The sequence below is a fragment of the Porites lutea genome, chromosome 12 (assembly GCF_958299795.1).
Source record: "Porites lutea chromosome 12, jaPorLute2.1, whole genome shotgun sequence".
Lineage (NCBI taxonomy): Eukaryota > Metazoa > Cnidaria > Anthozoa > Scleractinia > Poritidae > Porites > Porites lutea.
In genome coordinates, this window is record NC_133212.1 from 20,299,072 (window position 1) to 20,312,323 (window position 13,252).

At 38.6% G+C, this 13,252-nt stretch overlaps 1 protein-coding gene across 1 annotated transcript in view; it reads right to left on the reverse strand.

The window, feature by feature from the left end:
* Positions 1-13,042, reverse strand: part of LOC140921711 (neutral amino acid transporter 9-like) — a 15,656-nt gene extending 2,614 nt beyond the window's left edge. The window contains exons 1-13 of the mRNA XM_073371724.1: positions 12,806-13,042; positions 10,615-10,831; positions 9,390-9,475; positions 8,793-8,856; positions 7,960-8,053; positions 6,969-7,136; positions 6,502-6,588; positions 5,463-5,645; positions 4,016-4,105; positions 3,383-3,489; positions 2,401-2,505; positions 1,342-1,490; positions 249-338 (exon numbers count right to left, since the gene is read on the reverse strand). Coding sequence (XP_073227825.1) covers positions 249-338; positions 1,342-1,490; positions 2,401-2,505; positions 3,383-3,489; positions 4,016-4,105; positions 5,463-5,645; positions 6,502-6,588; positions 6,969-7,136; positions 7,960-8,053; positions 8,793-8,856; positions 9,390-9,475; positions 10,615-10,831; positions 12,806-12,948 — 1,583 coding nt within the window. The 5' untranslated portion in view covers positions 12,949-13,042. The remainder of the gene's footprint in view (positions 1-248; positions 339-1,341; positions 1,491-2,400; positions 2,506-3,382; positions 3,490-4,015; positions 4,106-5,462; positions 5,646-6,501; positions 6,589-6,968; positions 7,137-7,959; positions 8,054-8,792; positions 8,857-9,389; positions 9,476-10,614; positions 10,832-12,805) is intronic.
* Positions 13,043-13,252: the final 210 nt, after the last annotated feature.

Consider the following 13,252-nt stretch of genomic DNA (forward strand, 5'->3'; position numbering starts at 1 on the left):
ATTAATGTGAAAGATGTCGAGCTTTTCCGAAACGGGTCGGTACACGGATTCTGTCGCTTGAAAGCGTTGATTATTGGAAGAAGTGAATACTTCAATGGTCGAAAAAAGAAGAATCTTTATGAGCAAAACTTCAATGTCCACTTGCTTTAATGACGTTCTCGTTGCTGTTTTTGTTCCTTAAGATTCTAAATTTCGTAAGGTCACTATCATGGCTCCGAGAGAGCTCAAAGACTTTCTAGTTGTATTACCTGATAATGTTCCCAACATGTGGATAAAACACAGCACAGAGAACGCAAGATCCGATAAGTACTAGGTTCAGGAAAAACACATGAAGGAAGCTATGAAGAAAACAACAGTGACATAAGATAATATGATGTTACAATGAGTTAAGGGTACATTGTCCAACCCGAGGGTGGGCCACTCCCTCGGATACGCCATGACCTTAGTAAACAGACAAAAATCATATCATTATACGTTTCTGGGAAACTGCCCACCTACCTCTCCCTTAAGCCAACATTTTGCCCCAAGTGAGGAGTAAATGTTAATGTTGGCTTAGGAGAGGGGTTGGTGGGCAGTTTCCCAGAAACGCATAATAATCCAAATCGTCTTCCACAGGGTCTGGAAAGGGGGCTCCTCGTCTCGCATTTCCGCTCCTTTTTCACGAGAATCCCGCATCCCGAACTTCTTTCATCGCGCTATCCTGAAAAGCGTTTTCATTCCCAATCCCCACTGGTGCCCAAATTTGGGTGAGTAGCAGTCAAATCCCCTATCCCGTAAACGTTTCTTGCTGAATCTCGCACTGTATTTTGGTGTAATCCCGCATCCCGGGAATACCCTTCCAAGACCCTGCTTCCATTGACTCTTACAGACCATAGTTATGACGACCGTAACAACAGTTTCAGTTTTCAAACACTTAGAACTTTAAAAGTAAATTGGCAAAACGTTTAGTAAACTAAACACGTTTAGTAATTACGCATGTCAACGAAGACTTTTTACATTCGTAAGTGGGCTACGCTTTTGCCCAATTTTTCGAGCATATCGTCACAGTAAGATAAGAGACAGTAAGACACTTAGCAATACAAATTTCGGGATCCATTTGGGATCATTATTCGTTTTGGGGAAACTGCCCACCTACCCTACCCTAAGCCAACATTTTGCCCTAAGTTAGAAGTAAGTGTTAATGTTGGCTTAGGGGAGGGGTAGGTGGGCAGTTTCCCAGAAAAGCATAATGAATTTGGTAGCGTCAAGGCATATTAAAAAGGAAGAGGCCTCATTTCCGATTGACGTGCGTCGTTCATAAACGCCTTTACTCAAGCAAGCTCACTAATCTTAAGGACTCACCTTGGATAGATTTTGTTGAAAAAATACAGCATGAACTGCACGCGTACGATATACATAACGAGAGGAAAGACAGTGGTCAGTTGAAACAGAAGGAATACCCTTGCTACAAAGGTCATCACATCTGGAGCAGGAAGATTATCAAGAAGAACCTATCGAAAGAGAAAGAGATACAGTCAAAGCCCGTTAAAAATACGCACATTGACGGGGACATAGAAAGTCTCCGTATTAGAGAGGTGCCCTTTTTAAGCAGGTCATGTTATGTACGTCAAAAAGACACCTTTTATTTCAACAAAATACTAAAGAAATAAATAAACAGGACATTAACACTGTAATATTAAACTGATCTCGTCTCTAACCTTCACAAAGCTGACCTTCCGCGGACCAAGTCCACTTAAAAGTCGCTTATCCATCCAATTACTTAAACAAAAAGCGCTCTCTGCATAACTCGTTTGATACCAAAATAGTTTAAAATTGACCTCTACAATTCATCCTATCATTCGCTGGGAACTTCGTCATTCTGTTCCCTGAAAGTTTCTTACCTTCCTAAAGGAAAAACTAATTACAGCACACAATTGACAATGAAGTGTCCACCAACATAAGCGAGGTTGATTTTCAACGTACGAGAATCTGTTGATTTGGTAAGGAAAAAGTGTCCGCTGTCCACATTACAAGCCTGTACACATACGTCTTTTTCTTTTCGTTCTTTTCGAAAACACCACCACTACCCTCTTGCGCTGGCGGTCAATAAATCCCCTGCGGTTTAGTTTTATCACCCGCGCTCGACGGATTTTGAAGAGAAATTGGAGGGTCTGTGAACAGGCTACACATTTAAGGGTGTCCGTATTGAATGGCTTGAATTAAGAAAAAATCTAAAGGTTGTCAATGCTATCCCCAGGGACAAAGAAATCCGTCCGCCATAATCACTTGTCTTTGTTGAGCGGGTGTCCGTTAAGCGGGGTTCGACTGCATGATTTATGCGGGCTTTCATATCTAGTATCCTCTACTAAGTAAGATTTTCATTATTCCAAACAAATCTGTTAGTTGAAATAAAAATATTACCTGTTGAATACAAGATTTATCTCTCGGGAATGAAATGAAAAACAGCACACCAACAAGGATATACGTGAAAGCAACGAGGAAGTAAGCTATGCTGAGGTCCCGTGCCTAACAAGAGAAATGCAAATACATGTACAAAGTTAATACTTCAGTTAAAAATGTGAAATCTGCAGACAATAACAAAAATAAACAATTATTTGACAAGGATGAGCAAAATAAATAAACTACTCTGATTTGTCAGTGTTACAAAGATTATTTTGTCTCTAACCTCGGCATCAGCAAATAGTTGATTGGCGAGACACCCACAAATCACGATATTTTGCGAACCGTTTTCAATAATTTCAATAATATTGAAATCTTGAAATTGATAACCAATTCAGAAATGTCAGCCGGTCTCCACCCGCTAACCTGTGGAGGGTGCGGGGAAGAGAGACCTACGCCCCAACCCCTCCCCCCCCCCCCCCCCCCCACGGGCTAGGAGAACCGGCTGACATTTTAGACTACACTTTGTCTTGTCATAAATCTTGTTTTGTTTGGTTTTGAGGAGGGGGTCACAAGGAGTCGAACGAAACCAATGAAGTAGAATCAGAAAATTGCTCTCCAGATCATTTCCTTTCCCATCCCTCCTGACTCACTGACTTTTTTCTCTCACACCCCTTTAATACAAGCCCCACCCATTCTCCCCTCAAAGTACTGTTTACTACTCCTCCTAGCCCCCCCGAGCTAGGGGGAGGAGACGGCTGATTTTTCGGATAACACCTTTTCCTGTCATAAATCTTGTTTTGTTTGGTTTTGAGGAGGGGGCCACAAGGAGTCGCCTTTTTCCCTCAGAACAAAACTAATAAAGTAACGTCAGAAAATTGCTCCCCAGATCATTTCCTTCCCCATCCCTCCCCACTCAATGACTTTTTTTCTCTCACACCCCTTACCAGCCCCAACCATCCGTCCCCCCGCCCCCCGCTTCAAAGTACTGTTTACTACTCACATTATTTTTTGGGTTTTTTTGGTTCCTCATTATGGAGAGTATGCAATTATGAATAAAGTACGCCAGAGTGAGAATTCCAGTAAGAGCAGGGAAGCTTGCCTTGAACACTAAGAAAAAACTTCATCATTACTACTATTAAACATTATATAACTACAATCATTAATAATCTAATAATCAATAATCTGAGGAGTGCCGTACATGCCGTGCGGTATGAAACTAAGTGGTAATAAAAATGCCAAGTCTAACCTCAAGTTGACTCATCAACTGGTAACTACAATCATTATATTTTTAATACATGCATCTTTATATCTAGCCGGATTTTTGAAAATGTTACCGCCAAATAGACCTCTTCTGTCAAGCAGTTGTTTTGGCCATCTCAAAAGAAGCCAATATGAAACCTGAAAGTAAAACGATTGTTTTTTTCCCCTCTACTCCTTTCTTCCGCCTAGCTCTTTCCATTTTTCCTTCCCTTTCCTTTGTTAGTGAGATTTTCTTGCTCTTTGGACACAAATATCCATCTTTTAGCACTTTTCACTGCAAATTTCTCTACGTTCGTTTTTCAAAACAATCAGCTAGATATTCAACATATACTGTAATTATTCAAAATCTTTAAAAAAATGATGATGATCTTACATGGATCTTGACCATTAAACTCCATATGGATTCCCCATATGCTGGCTTTAGTAATACTGAATATTATAATATATGCTGCTGATAAAGTACCTGGTGGTGAAATACAAGAAGAATCCTTTTGTTATTCTCCATGTCATAATAATAAAATATTATAATGGATTATAATAACATTGTTACCAACAAGGTTTTTCATCTGCTCTGGCAAAGACATTTAACGAACAATTTCCAAAACTCAGAGCAACTATTTCAAATTAATGAAATATTTTATTCAAATCACTCGAGCTTCATCTCTGACATAAAAATTAAGGTTGTTTAGTGATTGGTTTAATTGAGGTTGTTTAGTACATAATTATCTATTGTTGTATTATGTATTCAGACTACCCTACTGGGAATACATAACAACCTTTCTGTTATGTATCCAAACCTCCATGGTTCTCCAGAAGCTCTGGCGACCTGATAAAATTCCCGTCTAGTTGATACAGAGGAGCTGGCTACTCACCAAAACCATCACATTTCATTCTATTTTGGTTCCCTCACACTTTTCTTCAGTTGATGCAAATGTGGGTAAATAAAGGAGTTGGATACACCTTCAAGGTTAAATTTCTTTCCCTTTTCTTCTGACTCCCCAATGGAAGCGGGGTAGCCCCTTTTCAACACCTAATGCTACAGAAAGTTCTGCCACGCAAAAGACATGTATTTTTATCTCAAGTTGGCTGCCGCATACTTGATGTTTTTCTCTTTCCTCTACAAATTTTCTAAAGAACCTTGACTTCATTTTACAACGCTGATTAAGCCTGAGCCATTTGAACGAAATAATAATGGATTAGTTTGAAATTGTTGCTCTGAGTTTTCGAAATGTTTGTTGAACAAATAATATTAAATTGTGCTTTACAGCAAAACCTCTTTAATATCATCACCAAAGGGACTGAGCAAGGTGTCTGCATCATAACAGAGGAAATGTTACAGTGAATATAGAGAAGGAATGTTAACTTGCGTTGCTGGCGGGATTCTTGTGCCCGGGGTACTTTCTTGGCGGCAGAGCTAAGGGATTTCAAATTGACTCGTAACCACTCTTCTCGGGCTCTGCTGCCAAAACAATACAGCACTCCCACACAAATCCTGCCAGCTACGCAGCCTAAAGGAATGTCTTCTGCTGCTTAGCAAAAGTCAGAACAGCCTAGCCAGTGTGGTCATTTTGAAAACAAAATAACCTTCTTTTGAGAGTTTTTGCTAAACACCATCACCGCCGAGCTTACTATCTAGGATTACACTAATAGACAGAAAGAAGGGGAAATCTCGTTCCCTGCTAGCAGAAGTCTTTTTTCCCGGGTATTCAGCGGGCAGATACCAGGGAAAGAGGCCTCTGCCAGTAGGGAAGAAAAATTATTCTTGTTACCAGTTCAACATTAAATAATAATAATACAGACCACTCACGTCAGTTACTCACCTAGAGAATTAAACTTTGTGAAAAATGTTGGAGATTTTACACTGCATAGTGGTAAGAGGATGGCAATTAAAAAGAATGGTACACTCTTCTGTTGACTCCAATACTTGAAAAAGCTAGAGGTGCTAGCCCTGACTAACTGATCAGTTGCAGTTGAGTTTGAACTATGGCCAGCAGGACAAAGCACTGAAAATCAGACAAAATTATATAATTTTCAGACCACAGTCATATTTTTACCCGGAAAATATCTATACTACCTGCTTGAATGGTATACTGGTTGGAACCCCACCCTACCCACAACCCTCTGGAAATTCTGATTTAGCTTCATACTTTCATTTATCCACCTCCCCTCAGAATTTCCAATGACTCTCCAGTGGGTGTGTCAAGATATTTTATGGAACCCCAGCACCCTGGCCTTAGTGTCAACCTAAATTCAAGAAAAACACAAGAAAATATATATATGCCGTGCAAACTTTCCCCACTTGCAGCCAATGGCTAAATTGCGGAGGAACCAGAGAGGTGCGATTGGACATCAGCATGTAAAGGCACACTCTTGCAGCCACTTCAGTCCATGTTTTGATCACACCTCGCCTATCCAGACTGACGACGGCACAACGGCTTAATGTCACCACCCAATGATGTGATCACGTGAACTGAGAAATGGGTTTCACAGCTAGCATGATCTCACCAGTTTTTTTAAAGACCTTGGTTAATGACTCATTTCATACATGAACATGTACTTAAGCCAGTCATGGTTTTCTTCTGCTTTTTAGTTTTCTCAGTTATAATATAACTCCTCTTTAATACTTTCCAGTTTTTGTCAAAAAGGTGAAATTAATTTAGGAAAGCCAGGAGCTCCAGGGTTTTCTTGATCTTTGGATCTAATTTTTATCATTTGTCATTGCAGGAGTTAAATGCCAAAAAGACTGTGGTAACACCCCTGGATGTTGACAACAGACTCCAACAGTAAGACATAACATCACAACAGTCAAGGATGTCTCAATTATACAGACGATATGGATGTAAAGGAGCACAATATCACCTTGTGAAGCTGCACTGTTTGGTGACACAGTTGTATTTAACATGGAGAAGTTTCCTACAGGAATCGAATATGCATGATGAAGCCTCTCTGTAAAACAAACAATAAAGTTGGCAGAAATTATTATTTTTTTGTTACAATCTGATGTGACTGCTGTTGGAAAAATAAATTATTACGTAAGAACCTAAATGCACAGTGAATTAGGGATACTGGTTTACTATGAATGCAAAGAGAAATCTACAAGAGGCAAATGTAATACTGCAATCATCATCGTCATCATCATAATCATTATCAAAATTTTCATTCTTGCCATCATCAAAGTCAGGATCATCATAATTTTTGAATTTGGTAATAAATAAATATTTTATGTTGTGTGCAAAACTGATCATGCTGCAGTATTTAATTCAATTGTGACACATTTCTAATAGCAGTGCATGTACGTTATAAATAATTGGAAAAAGTTATCTCACCATTAATGTAGTATCCAAAATTGTACAGGAAATTACTCATTAGAACCCAGAAGACGATACAAGCTCCAGCATTGGCAGCCAGTGAAAACAACACAGCAATAAGCTCGCCAGGTTTACCAAGGTACTTTTTACAGATATCAGAAAACTCTAAAATTTCACCATGTTTTACTGAAAGAAAAGTGAATGATGTTTAATAACACTTCCTTAACCTCAAACCTTAAAGGGTTCCCTTTGGTTCAGGGTTGAGGAAAACTAGAATTTTGAAGCACTAACCACCATCTGGGTGAGTGACATTCAAATTGCACTTGCCCAAATCAGTTTTAAGTAATGCCCAGTCTCCTACATAAAAAAAATAGCTGTCCTCCTGATCACTGCATAGACATTCACTCACCGTGCTCTGAAACAGACCTTAATTACAAACAAAAAGGAAACAGCAACAAATTTACCCCAAGCAAAGTGTCAAAAGTATACACTATATAAAAGTGGTGGGAAAGAGCCATTTTGTCGCATTTTGTGGCTCCACGGATGACACGGTGTATTTAATGACCAGAGATATTACTTTGCTCAAGTTCAACCTTCATGTAATAATCATCAAAGCAGACGCCACTTTTCTTGTTTATAAACCTGTTTTAAAAACTACAAAATAAATAAATAACATATAACATGTAAATGTGTCATGTCATGGTTCAATTTTATTTCTGGTTTAAATTTTATTTACCTTTGTTTTTAGTATGGTAATGTATGATAAAGAGTTTGAAAAAATGGGAAATGAAATTTGAACCAAGAATAAAATTGAACCACAATATACACACCAAATGTTAAAGATACTGATTAAAAGGATTAAAGATTCAAAGGATTTCAAGGGGGAGGGGTGGGGGTATGTTTTCTCAACTGGAATCACCATGCAAAGTGTTTTAACTTCACAGAGTGGTAATCAAATTTTACACACCCGCTCCCCCCCAAAAAACAGGGCAATTTATTCAGTACTTACTTGAATCCTCAGCACTTTTAAGGATCAAATAACAACTGTAAAGACATAATCCAGCCATCAATACCATCAGAATTAATGCAAGAGCAAAGCCAGCCTGTAATAGCACAAAGAGATTATTGTTGCTAGTTTAATTGTGCTATTATATGCATGTGTTTCAATTTCCTTGGTACTGGATAATATTGTTATAAATAACTTTGAAAAATATTTGTTGTTGAAAATATCCATGCACACCCCATGGAAGGTCACTGGAGATTGTGAGGGAAAGCAGGTCACCAAAATGTTTTGCAGGAAAGTATGAGGGAGGGGAGGTTCAAACCTAAAAACCTGCCATGGGTGGAGTGTTGATATTTTTCGGAATAACGCAATTTAATATATCTAGGGCATCCTCGGAGACCCAGGGGCAGATAGTGGGGGCGAGGGAAAGTCTAAACAGGCGGGAAAATATGGCACAAAGCAAAGAAAAGAACGGTGAGAAGAGCCCCTGGGGACAGTGTCTTACCCGACCAGTTCCAAACGGTCGCCGCCGTTCTGCCTTCTGATTGGGCAGAAAAACACAAAAGTTTTCTGGCACCTATAAGAAGCCAGAACGACTGCAACAGTTTGGAACTGGTCTGATAAGACATTGTCCCCAGGGGCTCTTCTCCACGTTCTTTACTTTTCTTCGTGCCATATTTTTCCGCCCATTTAGTCTTTCCCTCGCCCCCACTATCTGCCCCTGGGTCTCCGAGGATGATATCTAGGGATAAATACTCAAGAGTCGTAACTACTCAGATCATAGCTACATCGCTCTATGGTACAAACTGCAGAGAAATGAGGAGTTAAAATTCACAAACCTGCTCAATTGCCCATGGTATACTTAATAATGAGGTGCCCATCATTGTATTCCACACAGAAAAACTGCAGTTTGAAAAATAAAATATACACTGTATAAATAACTATTGGATAGGGGTTTTTGTAATGTATGGAATAAGCCATGTATAGGTCAAGGTAAGGGTTAACAGCCAAAAACATGACTGTTCCAGATATCACAAAACCCAGATCTAATAATAAAAAATTATTGATTTGTATAATAGTTTACATTGCTTTGAAAAAAATATGGTAATAACAACCACAACCATGTGGGACACAGTTTTACATTGCTCTTAAAAATCATCCATTACCTGAGGTTACATAATTTTGGCAACTGTAGTCACATAAACAATTGTCATATTCAAGCAACATGCATTCTTTTCCACATGTACATGGAAAAAAGGAGCAGTTGACTGTTAAAATGTTGCTGGGTTTTCATTCCTTTAAAATGAGTGCCACCCTCAAAATTATTAGCACCACACCAATAAGTCTGGAATTTAATATTTTGTGTTTTTCAGTAATGTTGAAACCTACCTGCACATATAGAGAGCAAATTAGTTGAAATGAGTAATTTTACTTACATTGTAATAAGACTGCTCTGTTTCTCATCTGTTTTCTTCGGAAAAATAAGGAATAAATTTGGAGGAAGCATGTGACTTGGAATAATCTAGAACAAAAAGATTATGCACATGAATAATACACACAATAGAGTGGTTTTCGTTTGAGTGTCGTAAAACCAAAACCAAAGTAATTACTCTGGCCAATCACATAGGACACAGACAATACATTGAACCAATCAAAACTCGAAGTAATTACATGTGGCTGACGCAAAGCGCGGGAAAATGCATGCGAGCGCGTCACAATTGGCTTTGGTTTTACTTCTGATTGGATGAAAAGGTGGCGCGAATCTTTTAAGCCAATCGCATCGTGTAGAAAGTGCAAAACCAATTACTTTTCGACACTCAAATGAAAACCGCTCTAATGTTGCAAACACACAAGAAGACCTATATAAAATTCTACTTTTTCATAAATCAATCATAACCCCACAATCTGGATTCATGATCAATGCTCCTGCAAAATCTGCTTCAAGTCATCTGAAATTAAGTCTTATACATGTTAATGTAACTACACAATAGTTTTCCTTTTTGCCTTTGTTCCTTTTCATCTCACTTTCATTTAAAAGATATGTTAATTTCGGGCATACCAACTTGATCTTTATTTCCAGACAATCACAATTTTTTCTTGACAATCATATTTTTTTGAAAAAAATATTTCTGCAAAACTTCGACATTCAGTCCGTGCCCGGAACATATATTGTGTGAGTGGCCATATTCATTAAAAATAAAACCTCTTCAGCAGCACTTTCAAGTAGTTCTATTTGTTTTTTTCCATATCTTACAAAATAAAAATTGTGTGGCTCCAATAATATCTATACCGCAGAAACCTCACCGTGAATTTCCAGTGGGGTGGGGTTGAGGATCAAGCTAATAAAAGGGTATTCTCAGGCACAACACATTTGGAATTACTGTCTTTTTAATTAAAAATGAATTAATATATTAGGTACAACAAAAAAATGAAAGTGAAGAATGATCATCAAAATGAATTATTTCATATATACTTAACAAAAAATGCTCGAAAAAATTCAGATTTTTTGTTTTGAGCATGTCTTTGTTGTACCTAATATTTTATTTCTAGTTTCATCATACTTGGGTGGTTTGTCGGCTTCGACGTGTTTTCCAGTTTTTAGTATATTTTGTTATTAGTCCATTATGCAAGTGAAAAGATTGAAGTATTTATCTTTCTTACCACACTGTGCCCTGAAAGTTTGGAGATGTATCTATAACGGTGATATTTCGCAGCCATGTCTCGATCATGTGACGTCTGCAACTGATCTCTTAGTGAGTTATAATGAAACGGTTTCCTCTTGGGAATGTCGTTGAATTGCTCGTCACCAACGGTAACGACAGACCCACTCCTAGAATCCATTGCATTCTTTCTGGTGACCTCATCTTGATTTTGTAAACTATAAAAAATAATAGTAATAACAAAGGAATGAATTCCAAACTATAGTGTACAGTTAACTCCCTTGATAGCAGACACTGCAGGGACCTTGAGTTTTATTTTATTTTATTATTTTTGCCAAACAATAAGATAAGTGACACCACAAAATCTAAAAATATAAAATATATTCACAGGAGTACAGGCAGGGACACCGCAATAGCGAGTGCCAATTACTGCGGGCCCAAGACACAGATCACTAAAAAAATGTAAAAGACTACAATACTATCTATTAAAAACAACAGGTGATGTTCAATGCTAAATTATGGGCAGTGTTACGGTAAGGCATAGAGATTTGAAAGAGCAAGGGTCATCAGGGTCATCAGAACAAGCAACAGATAGCCCAAGGTCGGCAGCAAGAGCATTCCATATTCTACCAGTTCTGTTAAAGAACGATCTTTGAAAGGTTCTTTTACAGGACCTGATTAAAAATAAAGTGATATCCAAATTGCTAGTGTATCTAGTAGTTCTTGTTGGAGCGCCTATCGGAGGAGTGACAGTTGGATTATTTTCCACTTGCCCAGTTACAGCCTTAAAGAGGAATACCACGTCAAGATATTCATGCCACTATGTCAGGAAAAGCAGGTTTAATTGCACAAGCTATCCTTATATGATTGTTGACAATGAAATGGAAGATTGAGGATGTATTTTGAAGCTCGATGCTGAATCCGCTCCATCTTGCAAACCAGTTCAATCAATTGAGGGGCCCACACTTGTGTTCTGTACCCAAGTTGGGACCTCTCACGTTAAATAGATGGATTGTCTTGGAGACATGTTGAGTTAGTGTCCTCATTAGTGAGACTCCCTCATAGCAAGAGTTTATATCAGTCAAACATCTGTAATTCATTTTTGCTTGAGATTTAGCTGCTGTCTATATTATCGGGGCGTCTGTTATAGCAGGGTGCCTGCAAGGCTAGAGTTAACTGTATGCATATGTATGTGTGTTGAAGCCAGAATCCATTTTCTGGTCAAACTGTGGAGTAGTCAACCCAGCACAATCAAATCTGTGGTCAAAATCTGTCATCAAAGCCTGAATTTTTTAGACACCCAAAGGTCTAAGTTTTCATTAAACACCCAATACTTTGTTAAAAGACATCACAGACAGTAACATTTTATGTGGGACAACCTGGGACCCAATATTACAGCAAAAAAATTTATTGAATTATAAAATTTTGTATTGGTCAGTGTAATTTTGCAGATCCTTTTCTTGCCCCCCAAGAAGGACAAGGGCATCTCTCCGTAAATTTATATTCCTACAAGCTTTCCTCGTGATCTGCATTTGACTGTAGTCTATGCGGGCTTGACAGAGCCGAACCCACTGTACACCGCTTTCGCCTCACCTTGCAAGTTGCGAACTTGTAGACCGGATATCACATTACGTTATTACGTGAGAATGGCCAAAAAATTACTGGGTTAAAAGTATTGCAGGTTCTTCTCAACAAACTGAACAGATATAGTTAAATTCATTTTACAGGTAATTTGAATTGATTTAAATGATCTAGACTTAACTGGCTAATGACCGGCTGTTCTTTTTTTCCGTCTTGAAGTAGGCGACTGCGCGAATGTCCCTAATCGGTTTAGAATTTTATTTTTAGTCTCAGTGAAACGACAGGTCTGCGCTGACGAGGAAATTATTGATACTACTCATATACCTTCCAAACTAAAGAGAGTTAAAGACACCCTTGGTCGTGTTGAAGAGGTGCTTTCGTAATTGTTAACCAAAATATGTAAGCTTAGTCAGTTTAAGCTTAAACTTGAATCGCTAAAAACAAAAAGCTTTTTTAATAATTATCTTATCACGACAGCTCATGTGCATCAGCAGATTGTGGCTCAGTGCACTACATAATCTTTGTTATTTATGCTTTCCTAAATTCAAGGCTCTACAAAATGATAGTGAAAACCAGTACAAATCAAAGTAACGCAATAATAAATCACTTACTTTGAAAACGAAACGCTGCTAGTGCGGCTGGATGCAAGACTGACTCTATCCGGAGAAGCATTAGGATTTCGTTGTACAGAAAGTATTGGGGTTCTCTCATCTGTAGGTCGCAGTATAGCACCATCAGATTTGCTTCGTTTCATGGCAACTTAATAAATGTTGCACAAGCTTCCCTGTCAAACGAGAATTCCACAGCACCCTCATCAACATTTACAAAGCGGCCATGATTTATCGCACTTTTCGATGAACGCGGAGGACTGAGAATTAGTTCCGGTCTTGTTTCTTGTCTTTTCATCCGGTTGGGCGGGAAAGATACCCTACGAGAAAGAGGGTGGGGGCGGCGAAAGTGGGGGCAGCGGAAACCCAAGGTCACCGGCATGAACGTATCATTCTGGGATTTTTTAATCCTCTCTGACTCCAACAAAAACTTTGATATAAGAAGCGGTT